Source organism: Mesoplodon densirostris, chromosome X (genome assembly GCF_025265405.1).
Source record: "Mesoplodon densirostris isolate mMesDen1 chromosome X, mMesDen1 primary haplotype, whole genome shotgun sequence".
Lineage (NCBI taxonomy): Eukaryota > Metazoa > Chordata > Mammalia > Artiodactyla > Ziphiidae > Mesoplodon > Mesoplodon densirostris.
Window position 1 is genome coordinate 5096207 of NC_082681.1, and position 26195 is coordinate 5122401.

At 38.1% G+C, this 26195-nt stretch overlaps 1 protein-coding gene across 2 annotated transcripts in view; it reads right to left on the minus strand.

Annotated features, from left to right (window-relative positions):
• Positions 1 to 2917: 2917 nt before the first annotated feature.
• The window catches only part of VMA21 (vacuolar ATPase assembly factor VMA21), a 74926-nt gene continuing 51648 nt past the window's right edge, over positions 2918 to 26195 (minus strand). The window contains exons 3-4 of one of the 2 annotated variants that reach the window (XM_060087284.1): positions 17972 to 18054; positions 2918 to 3113 (exon numbers count right to left, since the gene is read on the minus strand). In XM_060087284.1, the coding sequence (XP_059943267.1) occupies positions 3000 to 3113; positions 17972 to 18054 (197 nt within the window). In that variant the 3' untranslated portion in view covers positions 2918 to 2999. The remainder of the gene's footprint in view (positions 3114 to 17971; positions 18055 to 26195) is intronic. The other variant, XM_060087285.1, reaches the window with a different exon arrangement.

Sequence of the window (26195 nt, forward strand, 5' to 3'; positions counted from 1 at the left end):
AAAATGAACTGTTGATACACACAACAACCTGGATAAATATTCAGACAGTTATGCTAAGTGAAAAAAAATCCCCAATGCTTATATATTGTATCATTCCATTTATATAGTATTCTTGAAATGATGAAATTATAAATTGGAGAACAGATTCATGGTTGCCAGGGGTTAAAGAGGAGGACGTGGGTATGGGAGATGTATTGGTTAGCTCAATCTGCTATAACAAAATACCACAGACTGGATGGCTTAACAGAAATTTATTTCTCATAGCTCTGGAGGCTAGGAAATTCAAATTCATGGTACCAGCAGATTTGGCTCATGGTGAGGGTCCTCTTCCAGCTTTGAAGACAGATGCTTTCTTGCTGTATTCTCACATGGCAGACAGAGCAAGCTTGGGTCTCCTCATCCTCTTATAAAGGCACCAATTCCATTATGGGGTCTTCACCCCATGACCTGATCCAAACTCAATTACCTCCCAAAGGCCCCACCTCCAAACACCATCACATTGGGGATTTAAGTCTTCAATATGTGAATTTTAGGGGGACACAAAACTCCAATTCATAACAGGAGAGAAGTGAATGTCTATAAAATGGCAACATGAGGCTTCATTTGGAGGAAATATTCTGTATCTTAACTGCATCAACGTCAAAATCCTGCTTGTGACATTGTACTATATAGTTTTAGAAGGAAGATGCTACCATTGTGGAAAATTGGCTAAAGGGTACATAAGATCTATCTATATTATTTCTTACAACTGCATGTGAATTTATAATTATCTACAAATAAAAAGTTTAATTAAAAAATTGTCTGCCGACTACGGCCCCCTTTATTGCCTGCACCAGGGAGGAATCATTCCCACTGCCCCACCCTTGGTAGCCAACTGTTCCATCCCAAGTATTCTTAACAAGTGGCCTAATCAGTGTTGGGTTTGTAGCCTCCAAACACTATTCGTTTCTTGGGGGTGTTGTCAATGACTTTTAGTAGAGTGAGGCTTTTGATCCTTTTGGAGGCCTTAGCTGCTTATAGGACAGGGTAGGATGCAACAACCACCACTGAGTGGTAGGTGGCCTAGAGGTGATTATTTGATGTATCTTTCTGCCTTTGGGGGTTGGGGGGTGGTACACTTCACCTAACATAGGTTCTTGCAATCTCCACCATGAAGTAATGTGGCTACTGTCCGACCCCTTGCAAGCACATGCAGAAACACCAGGCCATATCCCCTTGCCTGGGGGATGGTGTTGAGAAATTTGTCTTAAGTTCTCAGACCTCACCTGGTTCTTATTCTCAATTTCTGGCTAATTGTAGACCTTCTGTCTATCCCCCAACCTCACAGAACCCCACCTGTCTCTCACACACTTACCTCTTCCCTTCTTCCCTCCCAACCATCAGAGAATTTAGAGACACACACAGATTTTCACAACAGGTTTTTATTTTATTCATCACCATGGGTGTACCCTGTTAGTGCATAGTTTGGTCTCTTAGTAGTTAGCCATTTCTCATTGGCTAGATGTTAGAGACTTCTCAGGTATTTCTGAGGTCTCTGGGCTCACTTCTAAATTCTGGCTGCCCTGGTCATCACTGGAAATGGTGGGCTTCTCCACACTCTCTTGATTTTGCTCTGGCTGTTTGATTTTGATTCAGTGTCTCATTCACCCTGTGATAACGGCCGAATAGTCTAGCTTTCTTAGACTTAATTGAAGGAGTGTGAGTTTTTAGAGAGGCTTTTCTTCTTGAACTCCATTGAAGGCATCTTTTTACCTGCATGATTCTCTTGGCCGCCTGGGAAGACAACAGGGTGAGCACAGAGGGGCACTGGTTTGGGGGAAGAGTGTGGGAGATGGACAGGAACGGGGGTTTCAGGACAAGGGGTGTGGGCTGAGGTTGTGGTGTGTGCCAGGCAAGGAGAGGGGAGGAGTCTTCTTCTTCTTCCTCCCTTTGGTGCTTGAGATTGGTTTTTCCATAAATGTGTTAGGAGTTCATGATTTCCTGGTCACCCTCACCATGTCAGTGCTTCCCAGTGGTCTACCCCAGGCCTCCTGTCCTGCCTATATATACCCCTCTCCAGGACAATGAAGGGCCAGACCCTTAGCCTTTGTTTGGTCAGCAAGGCTTTCCCCCAGCCAATGGTAGCACTGGAAGGCTTAGATATCACAAACCACCATCCTAACACATCCATGCAGAAGGGGAGATGCTGGCAAGGTCAAAACGCTCTGGTGGGAGAAGGGTCATTTTTAGCACCCCTAAATTGCCCTCCAAACTGACCTGTCACCCTCCTCATCTTCTCATGCCAAGTCTGGTGGGTCACATGGAAGGGAGAGGGTGTCTACTCCAAACCTCACCCCAGAACTACCCTATTCAGTGGTACACTCTGTTTCCTCTTACCCTTCACCATTACCAAGTTTTTTTTTTTTTTTTTTATGTCTTACCTTCAATCCATCCATGGCAATGTGGCCATATTTAAGTCTGTGGAGATGTGAATAATCTCATTTCCTTCCTACAAAGACCATTCACTTCTTGGCTACTACCAAAGAACTTTTTCATCCTACCTCCTTTTTCCAGTGTCCACATAACTCAGTTTTCTGTTTTCCAGTCTGAAATCACTACCTTCAGTCTACCAAGTCTTCAGTGAATAAACTTTCTCTGCTGGGTATTCTGGTTTTGTTTCAAATGCGGGGGTTCTTGCTCATCTCAGTAGGTGTACTACCCAGGCTTAGAACAGTGTAGGGAGGACGACACTGATACATACACTCTGCAAGTTGTGCTGGGTGTTTGCATGCAAAAAACTACAACTTAAAAGTGATGAATGCACGCAGGAAGGGGCTTGGCTTAACCAGAGGAATGTGTTACTTACGTTAAAAAGGTCTTCTCAACATGTATCATCACACACACAAGACACTTTTATTATTTTATTTTACTGCTGGCACTGATAGCATTGTAACTCTTTTCCTTCTCCTGAGGCCTTCTGGAGAAATAGACCTTACCTTCCTGGAGGGACACTGGTGGAATTATTTTTTTATGAACAGCTGTAACAAGCTTCCAGCTTCTTGGTGGAGACACTTTGTGATCAATTTCAGTCCATTTACTTCCCTAGGTAGAGGGTCTCTCATTTGAGTTTTGCCCTATAGGAAAGGAATGATGGAGTTAGCCATAGGTCAGAGTGGCTATATTAATATCAGAAAAAGGAGATTTCAGAGGAAAGAATATTATCAAAGCTAAAGATGCCATTTCATAACAATAAAGCTGTCAATTAATCAAGAGAAGAAAAAAAATCCTTAACATTTTACTCCTAGTAGCAGAGCTTCAAACTACATGAAAGAGAAACTGATAGAAGTGCAAGGAGAAACAGACAAGTCCACAATCATAGAGATTTCAATACCCTTCTTTTAATAAGTGAAAAAACAAGTAGACAGAAAATCAGTAAATAAATAGAAAATATGAACTACACTATCAATTAAATTAATCTAATTGACATTTACAGAATAATCCCAATACCATGAGAATTCACATTCCTTTCAAGTGCACATGGGATATTTACCAAGATAGATATAATATTCTGGTCATAAAGCAACTCTCAATAAATTTAGAAGGATTCAAGTCATGCAAAGTTTATTCTCTGACCACAGTGGAATTAAATTTGAAGTCAATAAGAAAAACAAGTCTGGAAAATCCCCAAATATTTGGAAACTAAATAATGCACTCCTAAAACAACTCCTGGGTCAAAGAAGAAATTAAAGGGAAATTAGAATATAATTTAAACAGAACAAAAATGAAAACACAACATAATAGAAGTTATGTGATGCCACTGAAGCAGTACGTACAGGGAAATTTATATTGCTAAATGCCTATATTTGAAAAGAAGAAATGCCTCAAATCAATGACCTTAGCTTCTCTCTTAATAACCTATAAAAAGGCAAACACATTAAACCCAAAAAAGTAGATGAAAGAAAATAATAAAGGCCAAATAATATCAATAAAATAGAAAATAAAAAATAGAAAAACAATAGAAAAAATCAATGAGACCAAAAGGGGATTCCTTGAGAACACTGATAAAATTTATAAGCCTAGCCAGACGAATGAGAACAAAAGCAGAAAAGAGACAAAAAAACTGATATCAGTAACAAGAAAGGTGACATGACAACAGATTCTACAGATAAAACTTTTTAAAAAATATCAATAGTATGAACAATGTATGCCGATAAATGTGACAACTTAAATGAAACAGACAAATTTTCTGAAAGACACAAACTACCAAAGCTCACTCAAGAAGAAATACTTTTCAACCACACCTGAGTTTATGTTAAGGAGGTGACTCTTAGTGGGCCCTTAGATAGTTTTAGGAAGGAGGCTGGTTGCCAGAGGAACCAGCTATGTGGTTAGGGGGTTGGAACTTTTATCCCCACCCTCTACCTTTGGAGAGGGGTGAGTGGGCTAAAGACTGAGTAAATGAGTAAATCACCAATGACCAATGATTTAATCAATCATGTCTATGTAATGGAACCTCCATAAAAACCCCTAAACAAAGCAGTTTGGGGAGCTTCCAGGTTGGCAAACACATCAAGGTTCTCGGAGGGTGGCACACCTGGAAAGGGCATGGAGGCTCCATGCCCCTTCCCCCATACCTTGCCCTATGCATCTCTTCCTTTTGGCCCTTTCTTTGGCTCTCTTTGATGTACCCTTTATAATAAACCAGTAATACTAAGTAAAAGAAAGAGGAGGAGGAAGAGGGGAAGAACGAAAAGAGGAGGAAAAGGAGAAGAAATACATAACCAAAATAGCCCTTTATATATTAATAAAATTTGAACTTGTAGTTAAAAAATATACAAGGGTGAAAATTTCAGGCCCAGATGGATTCACTGGTGAATTAAACCAAATATTTAAAGAAGAATTAGCACCAATTCTTCACAAATGCTTGCAAAAAGTAGAAGAGGAGAGAACACTTCCAAACTCATTCTCTGAGGCCAATATTACCCTGAAACCAAAGCCAAAGACATCACAGGAAAATAAAACTACATACCAACAGCCCTTTTGAATATAGGCACAAAAATCCACAACAAAATACAAGCAAACCCAGTCCAGTAGCTATAAAAAGGATTATACCCCATGACCATGTGCAATTTATCCCAGGAATTCAACACTGGTTTAACATCCAAAAATCAATCAATGTAATGTACCATATTAATTGATTAAAATTTTTAAAATGCATGATCATCTCAACAGACACAGAAAAAGCATTTGACAAAATCCAAAACTCTTTCATTATAAAAACACTCAACAAACTAGGAATAGAAGGAAAGTTCCTCAACCTGATAAAAGCAATGTACAATAAAACAACACAGCTAACATCATAATTAAGTGGAAAAGACTGAATGCTTTTTCCCTAAGATCAGGAACAAGATAAGAATACCCATTCTCACCACTTATGTTCAACATGGAAATTAGGCAAGAAAAAATAATGAAAGGCATCCATATTGGAAAGGAAAAAGTAAAATTACTTTTATTAACAGATGACATGCTACTAAAACTAATAAATTAGTTTAGCAACATTGTAGATTACAAGATCAATATACAAAAATCAATTTTATTTCCATATGGTATCAATGATCAATCAGATATTGAAATAAAAATGTTTACAATAGCAACTAAAAATAAGATAAACTAAGAGAAAATTTTAGCAAAATACGTGAAGGACCTGTGCACTGAAAATTATAAAATGTTATCGAGATGATTAAAGAAGGCTTAAATAAATGAAAACATAGAGCTCCTGTTCATTGGTCAGAAGACTCAATTTGTTAAGATGTCAGGTTTTTCCAAATTGGTCTACAGATTCACAACAATCCTAATCAATAACCCATCAGGTTTTTTGTAGAAGTTGACAATATAATTTTTAAATTCCAATGAAAAGATAAAAGACTAAATCAACTTTAGAAAAAAACAGGGCAAATAGTGACTGATTTTGACATTGTAAAGCTACAATAATCAAAGCAATGTGGTTTTGGCATAAAAGTAGAAAAATGGATCAATGGAACAGAAGTGGAGAGTCCAGAAATAAACCCACACATATATAAACAACTGATTTTTGACAAAAGTGCAAAGGCAATTCAGTAGAGCAAGTACAGTCTTATCAACTAGTGGTGCTGGAAAAATTGAATATCAATATGTAAAAATAAACCATCTGATCATCCATACTTCCCATCATACTCAGACATTAACTTAAAATGGATTATAGACCTAAATGTAAAAGCTAAAACTATAAAACTTCTGTAAGAAACTATAGGAGAAAACAGTTGTGACCTCAGGTTGGGCAAAGATTTTTTTAGATATGACACTGAAGTACGATCCATAAAAGAATGTATTGATAAACTGGATTTTATCAAAGTTAAATAAAAACTTCTACTCTTTGAAAGTGATAAGGGAATTAAAAGACAAGCAGCAGACAGGAAGAGAATATTTGAAAACCATATATGTGATAGAGAACTTGTATCCAAATATATAAAGAATCCTCACAACTCAATAACAAGAAAGCAAACAGCCCAATTTTTAAAATTGGGCAAAAGTTTTCAACAGACACTTCATCATAGAAGATATATGAATGGTTAATAAGCACACATATAAAGATGCTAAAAATAATTGGTCATTGGGGAAATGCATATGAAAACCAAAATGACATACAACTACATAGTCATTAGAATGGCTAAAATCAAAAGGCTGATCATACTATGTGTTGGCCAGGATGTGGAGGAACAGGAACGCTCATACAAAACTGTTGGAAATGTAAAGGGCAGAACATTGGAGAACAGTTTGGCAATTTCTTAGAAAGTTAAAAACATGCATCTACAATATGATTTAGCCACTTCATTCCTAGGTATTTATCAAAGAGAAATGAAGCAAATGTTCAGGTAAGGACTTGTACACAAACATTCATAGCAACTTTATTTGTAATAGCCCTAAACTGAAAACTGTACAGATGTCCATCAACAGATGATTGGATAAACAAATTGTAGTAGAGTCAGAGAATCAGCATATAATACTATTGAGCAATAAAAAGAATAAACTATTGATATACTCCATGTGGATGAATCTCAAAATAATTATGCTAAGTGACAGAAGCCAGACCAAAAATTGTACATATTCAATGGTTCCATTTACATAGTACTCCTGAAAATGCAAACTAATCTATAGAGAGAGAAATCAGGTAATGGTTACCTGGGAACTGGGGGTGGGTAAGGGTAGGAGTGAGGGATTACCAAGGGGCACAAGGAAGATGTGGGGGTCTTGGGTAGATTCACTATCTTTCTTTGTTTTTTGGGGTTTTTTTGCGGCACGCGGGCCTCTCGCTGTCGTGGCCTCTCCCGTTGCGGAGCACAGGCTCTGGACGTGCAGGCTAAGCAGCCATGGCTCACGGGCCCAGCCGCTCCGTGGCACGTGGGATCTTCCCAGAGCCGGGCACGAACCCGTGTCCCCTGCATTGGCAGGCGGATTCTCAACCACTGCGCCACCAGGGAAGCTCCACTATCTTTCTTTTGATCGTGGTTTCTTGGATGTATACACATGTCAAAACTAATTAAATCGCACACTTTAAACATGTGTAGTTTACTGTATGTGAATTGTACCTCAACAAAACTATTAATGATATAATCACCATGATAATAATAAATGGTAACACTTACTCAAAATAGATCCCTCCTTCTGAGTCTGACCCTAAACTTAGGGCTGTGGATCCAGGTGGGATTTGTCTTACTGGCCAGCCTGATAGTGGTGATAAGAAAAAAAAGTTCCCTTTACTGAGTACTTTTTTTCCAGCACAGTGCTAGGTGCTTTCCATAGGTATTATCTCACTTAAGTCTCACAGCAAACTTATGAGGGGATTTAGGAAGGTAAGTGGCTCGCCTAAGATCAGATTTGAAGGAGTGAAGAGCATCAGTGTAACTCCAAAGCCCATGTTCTTTACCACGCCACAAAGGGCCTCCAGCTCTAGCCAATGCTAACAGTGTCCTCAGCATATAAACATTAGCTAAAGAGGTCTCATAGGCCAATGACTCACTTGGCAGGGCCTAGAGCAGAAAATTCAATAAAGGGACAAGTTTGGGGCATCATTTTAACTAGTGTTCACTTCATAATCACACTGGAAAAATGAAGCCACTTTTGGGACTTCCCTGGTGGTCCAGTGGTTAAAAGTCCATGCTTCCACTGCAGGGGGCATGGGTTTAATCCCTGGTCAGGGAACTAACATCCTGGATGCTGTGTGGCATGGCCAAAAATTTAAAAATTAAAAAAAAAACTTTTTAAAGGATAACTTTAAAAAAAGAAGAAAAATGAAGGCACTTTTGCTTTAGAGTGTCATAATTTTGAGAATCTCACCAATTACACTGACGTACAGAAACATCTAAAATAAAGCTATTTGGGTTCTGAATTAGATGCATTATTTTTTCACTAGTGGCTGATGAATATTTCTAAAAATATTTCCTTCCTCCAAATCCTGCCTTAATTCCCTAAAACTCACAAAAGAAATTCCAAAGCTCAACATTCATGATAAACCCAGGCTATGAACCCAGAGTTATTTCTTACTAATATTTCATACTTCATGAACACTTTATAGTTTTCTAAACTCTTCCTTATAATTATATATTTATAATTCTCACAAAAGAATAGGAATTAGAATCACCATTTAGCCTCTTCATACGGACTAGAAAGTCTACGGTCAAAAAAGACTTATAATAAAAAGTGTTGAGGAGGATGTGGAGAATGTGAACCTCCATACATTAGGGGTGGGAATGTAAAACGGTGCAGCCACTTTGGAAAACAGCTCGTCAGTTCCTCAAAAAGTTAAACATCTCATCATTCTCAATGGTGAAAACCTGAAACCATTTCCGCTAAGGTCAGAAACAAGACAAGGTTGCCCACTCTCACCACTATTATTCAACATAGTTTTGGAAGTTTTAGCCACAGCAGTCAAAGAAAAAGAAATAAAAGGAATCCAAATCAGAAAAGAAGAAATAAAGCTGTCACTGTTTGCAGATGACATGATACTATACATAGAGAATCCTAAAGATGTTACCAGAAGACTACTAGAGCTAATCAATGAATTTGGTAAAGTAGCAGGATACAAAATTAATGCACAGAAATCTCTTGCATTCCTATACACTAATGATGAAAAATCTGAAAGAGAAATTAAGGAAACACTCCCATTTACCAGTGCAACAAAAAGAATAAAATACCTAGGAATAAACCTACCCAAGGAGACAAAAGACCTGTATGCAGAAAACTCTAAGACACTGATGAAAGAAATTAAAGGAGTGAACTACTTATACATGTTACAACCTCAAAAACATTATGCTAAGTAAAAGAAGCTAGACACAGAAAGTCACATACTGAATGATTTCATTTGTATGAAATGTTCAGAATGGGCAAATCCATAAAGACAGAAAATAGGTGAGTGATTGCCAAGGGCTGCAGGGAGTTGGGGAATGGGCAGTAACAGCTAATAGGTATGGGTTTCCTTTTGGGTTCATGAAAATATCCTAAAATTGATTGTATTGATGGTTTCAAAACTGTGACTATACTATCAATACTGAATCACACATTTCAAAAGGGTAGATTTTATGGTATGTGAATTATGTCTCAATTTTTAAAATGAATCTCCATTTAGCAGATGAGGAAACTGGGGTTAAGAGAAGTTAACTGTCTCGGGCTTCCCTGGTGGCACAGTGGTTAAGAATCCACCTGCCAGTGCAGGGGACACAGGTTCGATCCCTGGTCCAGGAAGATCCCACATGCCATGGAGCAACTAAGCCCGTGCACCATAACTACTGAGCCTGCACTCTAGAGCCCACGAGCCACAACTACTGAGCCCGTGTGCCACAGCTACTGAGCCTGCGTGCCACAACAACCAAAGCCCGCGTGCCTAGAGCCCGTGCTCCGCAACAAGAGAAGCCACTGCAATGAGAAGCCCGCGCACCACAACGAAGAGTAGCCCCCGTTTGCTGCAACTAGAGAAAGCCCACGCACAGCAATGAAGACCCAACACAGCCAAAAATAAATAAATAAATAAATAAATAAAAAGTTTTTTAAAAAGGAGAGGTTAACTGTCTTGCCCAGATTTCCTGCCTCCAGCTTTGTGAACTATTCTGAACCTCAAAGTGTTCAGAGAAAACTTGGGTTAAATTCTCCTTTCCACCTATTATTTAATATATATTTAAATATATATATATATGTATAACTGAATCATTGTGCTGTACACCTGAAACTAATACAACATTGTAAATCAACTATAGTTCAATAAAAAAAAGAAATGCATTTACCAAGGAGTGCTTAAACATGAACTGATCAAGGCGAGAACAGGTGCATACATTTAAGAAATCATATAAACTCTTCACGTTATAAATCATGTTTTTGTGGCCCATGTGTTATTAATTACTTTTTCTACCTATACATGAAAGATGAATAACTGAAAAACAGCAGCAGATCATCTACCATATCTTAGTGTGAGTTTATTGTTAGACTACCACTGTTTTTGGTGAGAATATTTAATAAAAAAGGTTACATTTATGTAACCATCATTATGAAAACACTTTAATGTAAATAATATATCATATTGTATAAAATAATGAAAATATGGTATCTTTATCCTTATTCAGATTATACTACTTGAATATAATGTATTTGGATTACATTAATTGCTTCACTGAGCCTTCAAATAGTAATGTCTATCATTTTTAACTAGTTGGTGGAAGAAAATGTGTTTTTTGACCTATATTTATTTATGCCTCCCTCTTATCTTTCATCTTTATGTAAACTTTTTTTTTGGCCTTGCCGCGTGGTTTGCAGGATCTTAGTTCCCCGACCAGGGATGGAACCTGGGCCCTTGTCAGTGAAAGCAGCGTCCTAACCACTGGACCACCAGGGAATTCCCAAGAAAATGTTTTATGAAGAATGCTTTTGCAATTTGTTTAAAACTTCTAATAAGATAGCACCCCGAATGTTATTTCTGTCATTTATATGATAGTTTATACAAAGAATTTATAGAAGTGTAGTATTTGATATTGGGAGGAGCTTAGTAGAAATAAAATATCTCAACTGGTCTGTTTCCTTTCATTAGACAATATTATGTAATCTTTTATATTGTTCATTTTCCTTTGGCAGCCAGGAACCAAAAAGTCACATGCATGGAATGATTAATGGTAATAATTATTTTATCTTGGCTCTAAGACAATTACTGTATTTGGTTTTCTAAAATTTAAATTCTCTTAATTATCCAAGCAGTACATGTACAAAATACCCTGTTAATATTTTTTAAATCATAGATAGAAGTAAAGATTCTCCTTAAAGCTTACACTAATCCCAGATGGTGACCAAAGTTATCTCTTTAGTTATTGTTCCAGAATTTACCTCTTGGTGCATTTGTACTATACTTTAGATTCTGAAATATGAAATCAAATATTTTAAATGCCAACGAGTGCTTCCAAATTGCCTTCAGAGTGACTACAATTTATCCATCTATTCATTAATTCATCAAAAATTTCTATAAATAATTTTTTTAAAAAAGAAATTGAGGCTCAGAAAACTTAAGAGACTTGTTCAAGGTCACACATTAGTAAGAGGTAAAGAACCTAGATTTGAGTCTAGGTCTGAGTCTAGGCTCACTGCCAATGTCATTGCATTACGCCTCTTCTTCTCCTCATCTCTCTGCTGCCTCCACACATAAAATGCCGTTCCCTCTCTTATATGCATCCAGAGCATATGCACCCTTTCCCTAAGAACTGTTTCTGTTTCCCAACTGTAACTGGAGGACCAGATACCAGTGGCATGGTAGAGGCACGAGATAATTAGATGTTCTAATTTTTCTAAGAAATCAGCTGGATTTATTTTGACATTCCAATTCATATCTTGAAAGAAAAGGGAGAAAACAGTTTTGCTAGTATAGGATGCACTTCCGAAATGAGAACTCTTAAAACATACTGTTTTTCTGAAGAGCAAATTGCTGCCCCCATTTAAAGGACTGCCCTGGCTCCCCACCTGTTTCACAGCAGCCCTAAGGAGAGTCTGATGCAGGAAGTCCGCAGTTTTTCAAAAGCTGCCCAGCAGATTCTAAGCTGTGGTTTGGGTCACATTTCACTAAGACCCCTAGTGCAAGGGAGCAGGGTGACGCCTTTCCTGAACCCGACTTGTAGAAGTTAGCTCGTCACTCCTTTGAATCCCCTTCCATGCCTCCCCAAATGATGCAGTTCTACTACCATATGTAGGACACAGCTGAGTATTTTTCCACATCGTGCTCACCTTTCTCCACAAGGCCCTCGAGGGCAGAGCCTGTACCTCGCTTGACTTTGTATCCCTTCCTGTGGCTGACCCAATGCCCAGCACATAGTAGGTCTTTATCACATTTGTGATTGCACACTGAATTTTAGATCAAACAAAAAAGAAATCAGATCTTTTTCAGCTTAAAATTCTTATCACTTTAAAATGATCAATTTTACTTTGCAAAGTTCATGGAGACAATGGTATTGGAACAGGGAGGGAAAGGAGGAACTTTGCTCTGACATTGCCTACCTGAGGGTTGACTGCCTTAGAATGGGAGGTGGTTGGCAGCAGAGTCACCATGTGGGGCTCATGAATCTGTGGGTATCTGGGGAGCTGGTGAGGCATTTTGCCCCTGACACCTGAAGGCCAGCACAAGAGGAAAAGGCAGGCAGACAAAGGCTGGTCCTGAAAGGTGAGGGAGAGACCAGCAGCCAGACCAACTAGCAGCTGAGCATGCTGAGATCCTGACCTGACGTTGCTCCTTTTCCTGAGTAACAGGTTGGGTCCCAGCATCTGGGAAGCAGTATCTTCAACTGGGAGTAGAGGAAGACTGTTCTCCAGGCAGAATAGAATTCAGCACTGTCACTGAGACCCCTGACTCTTCACCCATATACCACTGCATTTAATCGTCATGGCAACACTGGAACTGAGGTGTTATTATCCCTATTTTACTGGCACTCAAACAGGTGAAACAACCTGTCCATGGTTCACCCAAAGGTCTGTCTGGCTGCAAAGCACAGGCCCATTTGTTCCCCTACACCTCAGTAGAGGCTGCCTGAACATTTGCTGGGGATGTTGGAGAAAAGATTCAGTCATCACATGGAAGGTGGCTGTAGATAATCTCCCAGGTAATCCAAACCAGAGTGTCTGTGTCTTTAAAAGGGCAAAAAGGTGAGAAGATCAGCTGATGGAGATGCTCAAATGCCAAGGATGGTGAGAGTTAGAAATCAAAGTGATGAACACCAAGGACTTACAGCAGCTCTTGACTAAAACAGAGACCTATGTAACCTCTTCATTCCAAGAATGGTTTTGAGTAGTCATATATTTTATTTTAAAATTTTCTATTGAAATATAATTGATTTATAACATGTTAGTTTCCAGTGTACAGCCGTGATTCATTTATATATATATATACACACATATATGTATATATATACACACACATATATGTATATATATACATATATACACACATATATATGTATATATATACATATATACATTCTTTTTCAGATTCTTTTCCCTTATAGGTTATTACAAAATATTAAGTATAGTTCCCCATGGTATACAGTAGGTCCTTGTTGGCTATCTATTTTATATATAGTAATGTGTATATGACTATACTACCCAAGGCAATCTACAGATTTAATGCAATCCCTATCAAACTACCAATGGCATTCTTCACAGGATTAGAACAAAAAATTTTACAATTTGTATGGAAACACAAAAGACCCCGAATAGCCAAAGCAATCTTGAGAAAGAAAAATGGAGCTGGAGGAATCAGGCTCCCTGATTTCAGACTATACTACACAGCTACAGTAATCAAGACAGTATGGTACTGGCACAAAAACAGAAATAGAGATCAATGGAACAGGATAGAAAGCCCAGAAATAAACCCACACACCTATGGTCATATATTTTAAATGCACGTCTTTTTTACCTGAGACATGTTTCTGAAGACGAGGGTTTAGTGTGCATTTCTGTTAAATTGGATTCGATTTTAAATGTTATGGGAGACTATATTATTGAAAAGAGCTTACAGCAACTCATTGTGAGAAGGCTCTTTCCATAACTGATACACACAAGAAATATTAATTGTGCACCTACTAAGCACCAGGTACTACCCTAGGCACTGGAGGACACAGAAGTGAAGAGGACAGACATGAATGGATCTGGCGTTCCTTACAGAATCAAACCACGTGCATGTTCCTTCAGTGGGTAGGTTCTCTCAGAGTGTATCGTACAAGCCCTCTTGAGGGGTTTCTTGGGACTTGCCATTTCATAGGTGTGTTCCACTTTCCAGAATCTTGCCCTTTGCTCAGTATACCTGGGGTTCACAGAGCCAGCCTGCCTTTTAAGGCTGACATAGTGGCAGACCACTGAAAACACACAAGGTGCCTGGTATCTGGCTAATGATACAAATATTTGTTGAATTCAAGGAAAAAAGCAATAACACCAATAGTAGTATCGCTTTGCATTCACATTTTTCAAAGTCAAAATAAGTCAAGATGGTTTGAGCCTCAGATTGTACCAAGAACAGAAGAAAAGTAATTCTTTTTTTTTTTTTTTTTTTTGGTCACACCGCACGGCTTGAGGATCTTAGTTCCCTGACCAGAGATCAAACCCAGGCCCCTGGCAGTAGAAGCCCAGAATCCTAACCACTGGACCACTAGGGAATTCCCAAATTTGTAAAGTAGGTTTTAAAGTTCAAAACAGAATGATGCTCAAATAAGGTTCTGACATAAAAGTAGATAATATTTTGGATTTTGTTTAATAAAAAGAATAATCAGACCACTACTTCACTAAGTAATTTCAGTTGTACTGACAAAAATAACTATCACTGATTTCTGAAGTGGCTGGTATCAACTTTCTGAGTGTTTCTGTATCAGACACTAAGTTTCCTTATCATGAATATCTCTTTTAAAATGGAGAAGGTGGAAAATATTCCTTCATTTTCTTTAATAATTTTATTAACTGTTCTTCAAAGAATAGCATTGATTAAAAAAAAGATATTAGGGGGAAGCCCAGCTAAAAGTTCAAACTGCAAAATTGTAACTCCAAAGAAAATATTCATCATCACCAGTGTCGATATAATTCCAGGAAATAAAAAAAATTTCATTGCTTATTTTTGCAGTCAAAATTTCTCATATTGTCAGTGTAAACTTGACTACTTTACAGAGCAGTGACCAGGTTTAAAAAAAAAATCATTTCATCTCCACCTCCCTTCTTGAAGCAGATGAGAATGCCCCTGATATTCTATAAATATAGTAGTGCAAATGGTTAGGGAGAGAGATGGAGAAGTACGTCTTTGAACAGCAAGGCTAACTCATCAGACATGAGATTTCTGTTTCTGCAGGCCATGTATACTGAGATTCCCGCTCAACACCCTCAGTCCCTCTGAAGGAAACTGTCTCTAGACAGGCAATCAGTGAAGAGAAACAAAATGGGCCCTTCCAGTTGAATACACCCAGTAGGCCCAGTACGTGAAGTCAAAATATCTGGATAAAAGATAGATAATTTCCTCTGACAGCTGGATGATTTGTCCATGGGCCCAAACCAGGATCTTGTTCCTAGTCCCACTGAGCAGGCCACTCTTGGCTGGGTCCCAACACATGAGAGTGTCACATGTTATGTCAAGGCCCACAAATGGATCTCTGTAGGCATCCATGGCTGGGGTAGTGCACACATATTGGTGTAATGGCCAGGTGCTGAGTGCTAGCAACCCAATTTCCCAGTATGCTTTGATGCCTGCAGTTTCTGGACCCTTCCCTGCCACAAATGAAGAAGTTAAGCTAAGGGACTGTGCTTTAAATACAATACTTTCAGTGAGGTTTCTCCACAGTAACAAATGCAAGGGAGGAAATTGACAGAAGTTTGACATTTTCTTGATTGACTTTAACACTCATCACAATGATGAGAAGGTTAATGCATCCAGAGAGATGAAACGCCAAAGACATTTAAAATATATTGACACCATGTCAGTCTTTTAAGTTGTTACCATACTTAAAAACTATAGGGTGTGGTTGCAAATGGACTAAATAATGAACAGTAGCATAAAACAGCAGGAGAACTGCAACTTAACGAACTCTGCTTCATTGCCTAAGGTTCATTGATAGAAAATACCAGCATAATTCAATTATCTGTAGACGTGGAAACCAAGGCCCCGGGAGGAGAAGGGACTTGCCCAAGTTGGTAGCAGAGACAAGACTGGAACCCAGACATTCCTGGGTGTTAAGCCAGTGCCTTGTAAGCCCTGTTGCATCCATAAGTCAGCAAGGTACACCTTTTCTTATTAAGGGTGCACGAATTCTAGCACATGGCTCATCAGAATTTATAGAGCCATCAATGTCTGCACTAAAAAGCTCAGCTAGATTTCCTTTTTAATGAAAGGATTAAAGATACCATTTGAGAGAACATGGTTTATTTGCAATATCTCCTCCTGTTAAGCTTGACTTAGTGTTTAAACAGAGAGATCTAATCTCATACAAATCTCAACAGTAAATATTCAGGTTTCAAATCAGACAAGGTATGAATTCTACCTCCATATTTGTGTTCCTCTCTCTAACTGACAACGCAGCCGTTTGCTGCCATTTATACAGGGAATTGTGTGTCTCACCTGTAATCAGATGAACTCTTTGAATTAAATACAGCTCAGTTCCCTTCTGCTTTGAAGTTTTCTTTAAACAATCAGAATCTACAAGTTTCTTAAATTCAAGCAGACATTCATTTTTGTTTGCCGAAGTGTTATTTTTTTCTGATTTCTATGTGGAGGTAGAAGAAATCTATAGAGTTTTGAAGTCTTAATTATAACTGAGTTTATATATTGCAATTCTAAACACTTAAAGACAATGCTAGATATTTGCATGTTGAGTGGCATACACTCAAAACTTGTCTGATTTCCCAGGGGCTAATGCAGAGGGCAGAATTTCAATCATTTGCTCATCCTGACTTCTGGCTTTTCACGTCAGCAAACACTTCCTGATTGTGCATTCTGAACAGGGCTCTGTGGCATACCCAGAGATGAGATGGAGAGGAGAGGGTGGAGGAAGGAGAAAGGTGAAGAGGTACAGGGATGACTAAGCCCTGTATTTATCCTCCCATCACTTGTAGTGTAGAAGGAGTATTAAGACAGGGACATATGTATCACTCAGGAGGGTCAATGGAGGGAGGAAATGTTCCAGGGCAGAGTTTCAGGAAGGCCTCCAAGAGGAGAGGGGATGGAAACTTGGCTTTAAAGAATGGGAGAATTTCAACAGGCATACCTGGGAGGGCTGGGAACAAGAGAGTATTTCAGGTGGAGGGAAGAGCAAGAGCAAAGGTACAGAGGTGGGAAAGGGCAGATGAGACTGGGGACTGAATGGAAACAAGCGCATAAACTTTGATTGACTGTGTTGGTAGAGCTCACGAATGCAGCAAAGCCATATGGCTGGCTAATTAGAGGCAGTCGTTTCAATGCTCTTGTGGCATTAAGATAAGCTACAGGCAGCTCACAGTCCAAGGCTTATTTTTGTGACTGTAATCCATCTAATGGCAATGGCTTATGGACTACTGTCTAGCCAGGCCCCACTGGAAGTTTCTATCAAAGCTAATAATGAGAACTGGGAGCTCCAAGGACCTGGGACAGATGTAGAGCCTTCCTCTGTGTCTGACAAGGTACCATAATTCTTGTGTTTGCTTGGAACTTTGTAAATTCAAGACAGAGCAGGGGAGTGGAGGCCAAGGCAGGCTGTTTCTTTTTGGTGGGTCCTATAAGTGCTCTGAGGGAATCCTCAAGCAGCAAGCCTCTGAAATAACATTGACTGATTTCAGAACGTGCAAAGATAGAATCTGTAAGTCTGAGGCTGTGAGCTGTAATTCTCTACAGCTGCTCTCTAAACAAAAACCCACAGATGCAAACTGGAGCAAACAATTTAGAAAAATCAAGAAAAGTCTGTTTGTACAAATAGGCAAATTTTAAAAATACCTTCCAGAAATTTCCATTTTCCATTCGCATTGGGACACAGCTCAAACCTGCCCTCTGAAGCATATGAAACACAGCTACAATCCCTGTAGCAGGAAAGAAAAGACCCAAGAAACATTCATCATACCTATACTGCCAAATGCTTTGCGTGAATGCTTTAATCCACATGCTCTTGCCTTACTAAGACCATCAGAATCTATGATGATCATACATTGTGCATTTTACAGTAGTGGCCACAACTGGTCACCCCTTTCGGGCACTAGCACTTAGAATCAAAATAAAGGGTCTTCACTACTTTATAAGAGACCAAGGCACATAAACTTGATGCACAAAAGGTGATTGCTTTTCCCTACTACAAACACTGTCTCATCACGTTCATTGATTCATTTATTTTCATTCAACTAATATGTGTTCTACCCCAGCAATTTGAAGAATGGGTTACATAATATTTTAACTTAGATTTATTAAAGTATAATTTACATACAATAAAATTCACCCTTTTTAGTATATAGTTCTATGAGATTTGCCAAACACGTAGAGTTAGTATAACTATCACTACAATCAAGATATAGAACATTTCCAGTACCCCTAAAACTTCTCTTGTGCCCCTGAGTAGTCAACTCTTTCTGACATTTCCAGTTCTTGACAAATGTTGATCTTTTTTCTGTGCCTTTAGTTTTGCTTCTTGCACAATGTTATATAAATATAATTTTAGAGTACGTAGCCATTTGAGTCTGGCTTCTTTCACTTAGGTTAATGCATCTGAGATTCATCAATGTGGTTGTGTGTATCCCTAATTTATTCCTTTTCATTGCTGTATAGTATGCCATTGCATGGATGTACCACAGTGTGTTTATCCTTTCATCTGTTGAAGGCCATCTGAGTTGTCTGCAGTTTTGAAAGTTATGAATAAAACCTTTACAAACAATCACATACAGGGCTTTGTGTGAACATAAGATATCTCAAACTCAACATTTGAAAAACTAAATTATTGATATTTTTCTCCAACCTGCCCACCCATAGCCTTCCCTGTCTCATTTGATGGCAATTCTATCCTTCCAATTGGTCATGCCAAAAGCATCTGCATCAAACTTGTCACTTCTTTCATGCTACAGCAATCTGGCAGCAAATTCTGATGACTCTACCTTCAGAATATATTCAGAATCCCACCAGTTTTTACTACCTCCACTGCTACCACCCTGGTTCAATCCACCCTTATCTCATATCTAGATTACTGCCTTAGCATTCTAAATGGTCTTCCTGCTTTGCCCCTTGATCCCTACAGTGTATTCTCAATACAACAGCCAAAGAAATCCTTCTAACGTGTTAAGTCATATCACGTCACTCCTTTGCTCCCCATTTCACTCAAAGGGAAAATTCCAAGTCCTTACAAATGTCCGGTAAGGCCCTGTACTATCAGGTCCCTTTTCTTGTTACCTGTTGGATTTTCTTCTGCCACTCACCTTGCTCTCTCTGTTTCAGCCATACTGGTCTCCTTACTGTTCCTCAAACATGTGTCTCATTCCTGCCTCAGGGCCTTTGCATTGACGGTTCCCTTTTCTAGAATGCTGTTTCCCCAGAATTTCATAAGGTTAATTTCCTCACCTTGTTCAAGTCTTTGGTTAAATATCACTTTCTCAATGAGGCCTATTCAAACCACCTTCTAATATAGCATCCTGCCCCAACCTCACCATGCCCCCCCACATATACATTGTACTTTCAATCCACCTTACCCTGTTCTACTTTTTCATTTTCATAAACATTTATTATAACCTTCCAATATACTATCATAAAATTCATATATGGATCATGTTTACCATCTGTCTTTTCCTGCTTACATGTAAGTTCCATGAGGGAAGAAACGTTGCTTTATTCACTGATGTATTTCAATCACCTAGCACACTGCCTGGAATAAAATTGGCACTCAACAAATATTTGCTGAACGCCTGAAAGAACAATACTCTGTGTGCAGTTTCCTAATACTCAGTTCCAAGCTGGTCTTTATAAAGGTCTTCATGAGCTATAGCAGCCTGAGTGTCATGTGAAGAGGAACTGTAAATTTGGAGAGTCGGGGAAATGCACTGCCAAGAATCCACTGCTGCCAAGCCTCTAAGGGAACATCAGAGAGGTCTCTGAGTGTCATAGTGCCAGGCCCTGGGACATTTGGCTGATCTACATCGAAGTCTGGCCTCCATGGACTGCAACATCAAATGTGTTCCAAGTAGTCATTGTAAAAGAGGAAAACCACTCAGTATGTACAGTGCCTCCAAGGGGACAAAGGAAATAGCACACTGAGCCAGTGATCCCAGAACTCAAAAGTAACCAGATAACCATTTGGGTTGGGCTAATCCCTCTGATATCCTAGTTAAGATGGCAAAAATATGAGGGGATTTTCACCATACTGAATGAACCCTCCTGACCATCTGCCAGTTAATATAAAAGTGTTCTTCTCAAGAAAAAATTGACTCGTGCTTTCTGGTAAATTCTAGGATATTCTTGAAATTGTCTGCTGACCCAAAAGCACAGATGAACACATAGTCCATTAGTATTGGTTGAGTGAACAAATGAAACTCTGGGGTCATGGAATTTAGTATATGAAGTAGAAATAGCATTGGATTTAGGGAAACAAAGTCTGAATTTGAGTCCAAATACTCCTATTTATTAGCCTTATGATACCACATCTTTGAGACTCAGTTTCCTCACCTGTAAAATAGCACAATGTTCTTTCCCTGACTACCACACAGAGGAGGAATAAATGAGAAAATGGATATGAGAGTTATTTGTAAATTGTGAAGCATGGAACACGTGTGTTGTTATGCATTATAGAGCTGAAGAGTCATCTAAAGCAATCCTCTTGTTAAATAGAGAGATCCTGAGTTCTCATAGAGGGGGCAGATGCATGATCAAGGTCACACAATGAGGCAACGGTATGGCAGACTCTAGAAACCAGGCCTCTTGACTCACAACCCAGTTCACTTTTCATTACACCACAACTGTTTTGTGTTTCCCTGAAAATAAGGAGGGATGCTGAGAGTCGGAGGAGACCAAAGCACCTACAGTCAGCTAGGACAGAGTATAAAAGAAGAAAAACCTGCACAGAGAGAAAATTAAGGACATTCACAGAGGATCCCTCTCAAGGATTTGGCAGAGTACTAATCAGCACTTGTATATGAGAAAATTGGCCAAGGCTAGAGAAAGAACTTTCCTCCAAATTCAGGGAATCTATGCTTGGACTTCTCATAGAGCTGGGAATAGAGCCAGTTCCCACCAGCCACACTGGAAATCTCATGATTCACAGGGCATAGTATAGAGTATTCGGAAGCCTCTTGCCTCTGTGGTAGGAAATAACTAAGTATAGAACAGATGCTGCTGTTTCCTCCTAAAGCTTTAAAGAAAATAAGAAAAGATAAAACTATTCCAAGTAACCTAATTGCAAAGCAGAAAAAAAAGTTAAAGAAGAATGTAAAAATATCCAACACAAGCAACAAAATACAGGCAAACTGAATCCAGCAACATATACATATACAATGATCAAGTGGGATTTATCCCAGGAATACAAAGTTGGTTCAACATCTGAAAATCAATTAATGTAATGTAATATCAATAGAATAAAAAACAAAAATCACATGATAATCTCTATAGATGTAGAAAAACATTTGACAAGATCCAACACCCTTTCATGATAAAAACTCAACAAACTAGGAATAGAAAGGAAATTCTTCAACCTGATAGAGGGCATCTACAAAAAACCCATAGCTGACAAGACAAGACACAGACTGAGATAAAATCTTTTTTTTTTTTTTTTTTTTTTTTTTTGTGGTACGTGGGCCTCTCACTGTTGTGGCCTCTCCCGTTGCGGAGCACAGGCTCCGGATGCGCAGGCTCAGCAGCCATGGCACACGGGCCCAGCCGCTCCGCAGCACGTGGGATCTTCCCAGACCAGGGCACGAACCCGTGTCCCCTGCATCGGCAGGCGGACTCTCAACCACTGCGCCACCAGGGAAGCCCCTGGGAGAAAATCTTTACAAATGAAATATCTGATAAAGAACTGTTATCCAAGATATACCAAAAACGCTTAAAACTCAGCAATAAGAAAACAAAAGACCCAATTAAAAAATGCACCAAAGACCTTAACAGATACCATACCAAAGATATACAGATGGCAAATAAGCATATGAAAAGATGCTCCACATCATATGTCATTAGGGAGTTACAAATTAAAACAACAATGAGATACTGCTACACACATATTAGAGAGGTCAAGGTTCAAAACGCTGACACCACCAAATGCTGGCAAGGATATGGAGCAACAGGAACTCTCATTTGTTGTTGGTGGGAATGCAAAATGGTACAGTCACTTTGGAAGACAGTTTGGCAGTTTCTTACAAAACTAAACATACTCTTAACATACAATCCAGCAATTGCACTCCTTAATATTTATCTAAAGGAGTTAAAAACTTATGGCCACATAAAAACCTGCACATGGATGTTTATAGCAGCTTTATGCATAATTGCCAAAACATGGAAGCAACCCAGATGCCCTTCAGTTGATGAATGGATAAACAAAGAGTAGTACATTCAAATAGTGGTACAATGGAATATTATTCAGTGCTAAAAAGAAATGAGCTATCAAGCTATGAAAAGACATGGAGGAAACTTCAATGTATATTGCTAAGTGAAAGAAGCCAATTTGAAAAAACCCACATATTGGAAAAGGCAAAACAGTGGAGACAGTTAAAGGGTTAGAGGTTGCCAGAGATTCATGGGGGAGGGAGGAAGGAATTAATAGGTGGAGCACAGGGGGGTTTTAGGGCAGTGAAACTATTCTGTGTGATACTGTAATGGTGAATACAAATCATTACACATTTCCCAAAACTCATAGAATGTACAACACAAAGAGTGAACCTTAATGTAAACTCTGGCCTTTAACTAATAATAATGTTTCAATATTGTCTCATCAATCCTAACAAATGTACCATACTAATGCAAGATGCTAATAATAGACAAAACTTTATGGAGTGGGTGTTAGGGCACATATGGGAACTCTCTGTACTTTCCACTCAGTTTTTCAATAAACCTAAATCTCCCTAAAAAATAAAGTCTATTAAGTTAAAAATATAATTTATAGTGTCAAAAAATAAGAAAACTCTTAGCAATAAACCTAACAAATTATGTGCAAGCCCTTTATGGAGAAAACTGTTAAATTTTTTTGAAAATTCTTTTAAAATACATAAATAAATGGAGAAACATATAGTGATCTTGGATAGGAAGATTCAATATTTTTAAAATATCAATTATCTCCCAAATGGATCTATATATTACATGCAGTACCAATATAATTCCCAAGGTTGTGTGTGTGTGTAATTCAAAAAGCTAACTCTAAAATTTATGCTGAAAAACAAAGGCCCAAACATAGAGTCGAGAAATAAATGCACATGCACACAGTATCCTAATAGATGACAGAAAGAATTGCAAATCATTGAGGAGGATGGACTACAAATACAAATGGCTCTGAGAGAACAGTTTAACTATACACAAAAAAAAAGAAAAGAAAAGAAAAGAAAAGAAACGTCAGCATCACACCATATGAAAATCACTTAGAATTCTATTAAAGACTTAAATGTAAAATACAAAACTATAAAATATTCAGAAGATCGTACAAGCGTACAACTTTAGGATCTTGGGTTAGAGAAACAAGCACAAACCAATAAGGAAAATGATCAACTCAACTACATTAAAATTAAGAACTTCTGTTCATTAAAAGAACCCCTAAGGAAAGTAACAAAGACAAGCTACATGCTGGAATAACATATTTAAGTATATAAAGCTGATAAAGAATTAATATCTAGAAGTTGTAAAGAACTTCTAAAAATCAATAAGAAAATTATAACCTAATAGAAAAACTAGACAAAAGACACATTTTGAAGGAAATGAACTGCATGGGATCCATAAACATACAAACATGTGCTTAAGACCATTTTAATCAAGAAAATGAAAACTAAAACAAAAATGATATATTTCATACCTACCAAATTGACAAAGGTAAAACAGAGTATTCATAGACAAGATGTGAGGCAACAGGAACTTGCACCCACTGCTGGTAGTAATATAACAACTACTTTGGAAAAGTTTGGCATTACCTGCTGAAATTGGCATCCCCTTACCCTATAACCCAGCAATTATATTCCTTGGTTTGGAGAAATTGTTTCATATGTGCATCTGGAGGCATATAAAAGAATAGTCATTGTAGTGTTGTTTGAAATGTGCATAAGCCTGAAACAATTACCCAAGTGTCTACTAATAGTAGAATACATAGTGATACATTCACACAATGGCATACTATGCAGCAGTAAAAATGAATAAACTATAGTTACATGCACCTCACAAAGCTGAATCTTAGGAACATAATGAGGGAAGGGAGCAAGTCACAAGACAAAACAAGGAGAAAATACATGATATGGTTCCATTTATATTAGGAACAGGCAACACTAAACAATATGTAGTAGGGGTACATACAGTAAAACTATAAAAAAAGCAGGTGAATGATTATTAACCCAACACTAATGACAGCGTTTACCTGTAGTCTTTGGGGGATAAAGAATGATGTGATTGGGTAGAGGTTTAAAGGGACTTCCAACGTGCTAGTTAGTTCATTTTATAATTTAAGCTCTACATGAACAATTTATATATTCGTTTGTATGTACAGTTGACCCTTGAACAACATGGGTTCGAACTGTTTGGGTCCACTTATACGTGGATATTTCTCAATAGTAAATACTGCAGCACTACACAATCTGCAATGGGTTGAAATCTGTGGATGTGGAATCATGGATACAGAGGAACTGTGGATATGGAGGGCCGACTATAAATTATACTCGGATTTTAGACTGTGTGGAGGGCCAGCGCCCCTAACCCCCACCTTGTTCAAGGGTCAACTGTATTATGTATCTCATTAAAAGCTTTTAATAGTAAATGATTAACAAAATAACAAAGGAATAACAAAATAACAAGGAATAACAAAAATATTTTGCAGAAGAAAAACGTAGTGAGGGAACTCAAACTAACAGAACAAAATAGAGAATCTGGAAACAGTTCACCACATATAAGGAAATAAGTGGGGGAAATGATGGTGCATTTACTATATAATCCTAGGACAACTGGCTATCTTTATATAAAAGATGAAAATAAAAAAGTATATCTTGGGAGTTCCCTGGCGGTCCAGTTGTTAGGATTCTGCACTTTCATTGCCGAGGGCTCAGGTTCAATCCCTGGTCAGGGAACTAAGGTCCTGCAATCCGTGTGGCATGGCAAAAAAAAAAAAAAAAAAAAAAAAGTATACCTTTACTTAACATCATACCAAAAACCTGTCAACCTTTAGGCAGATTAAATATCTAAATGTGAAAATAAGGTCTTTAAAATTCTTAGAAGAAAAAAATTAAGAAGATTTTTATATCTTCTGGGTAAGGAAGAATTAAATAAGTAAGACTCCAAAAGTATAGCCTGTGGGAAAAAAGTATAGCATGTGATTTTGATTACATTGAAATAAAAAATTCTGTGCATCAAAAATAAATGTCAAGCAATAGCATGGAAGTATTTAGAACACTTATTCCTGACAAAGGAGTAGACTATATAAAGAATATACTAAAAACTCTTATTAATCAAAGCTGAATAAACAAATGCATTAAAAATTGAACAAAAAATAGAATCAGGGAATTCACAGAAGAGAGCACCTGAATAAACTCATGAAAATATGTTCAACCTCACTGGTAATCAGGGAAATGAAAATTTAAAACATACCCCTCATGACTGGTAAAATTTTTAAATTCTGATAATACCAAATTTTGACTCAGATGTGAGAAACTGGAACTCCCAAACACTGCTTCTGGTGGTATAAACTGTCATAACCACTTTGGAGAGAAATTTGGAAATATTTACTAAGGTTAAAAATGTGCATAACCTATTGCCCAGAAATTGCCTTGGTAGATATATACCATAGAGCAGTGGTTCCCCAGACTGCTTGGGGTTCCTGAGAGCCTTTCAGGGGATCTACTAGATCAATAATCTTTTCATAATAATACTAAGGCATTACTTGTTTATTTTTTTTCCTCATGAGTATACAGGGGAGTCTTCAAGAGGCTACATGACGTATAATATCACAATATATTGGAGGTAGGAAAATCCAGCTCTCTTCTATTAAACCAGATGTTAAAGAGATTTGCAAAGAACA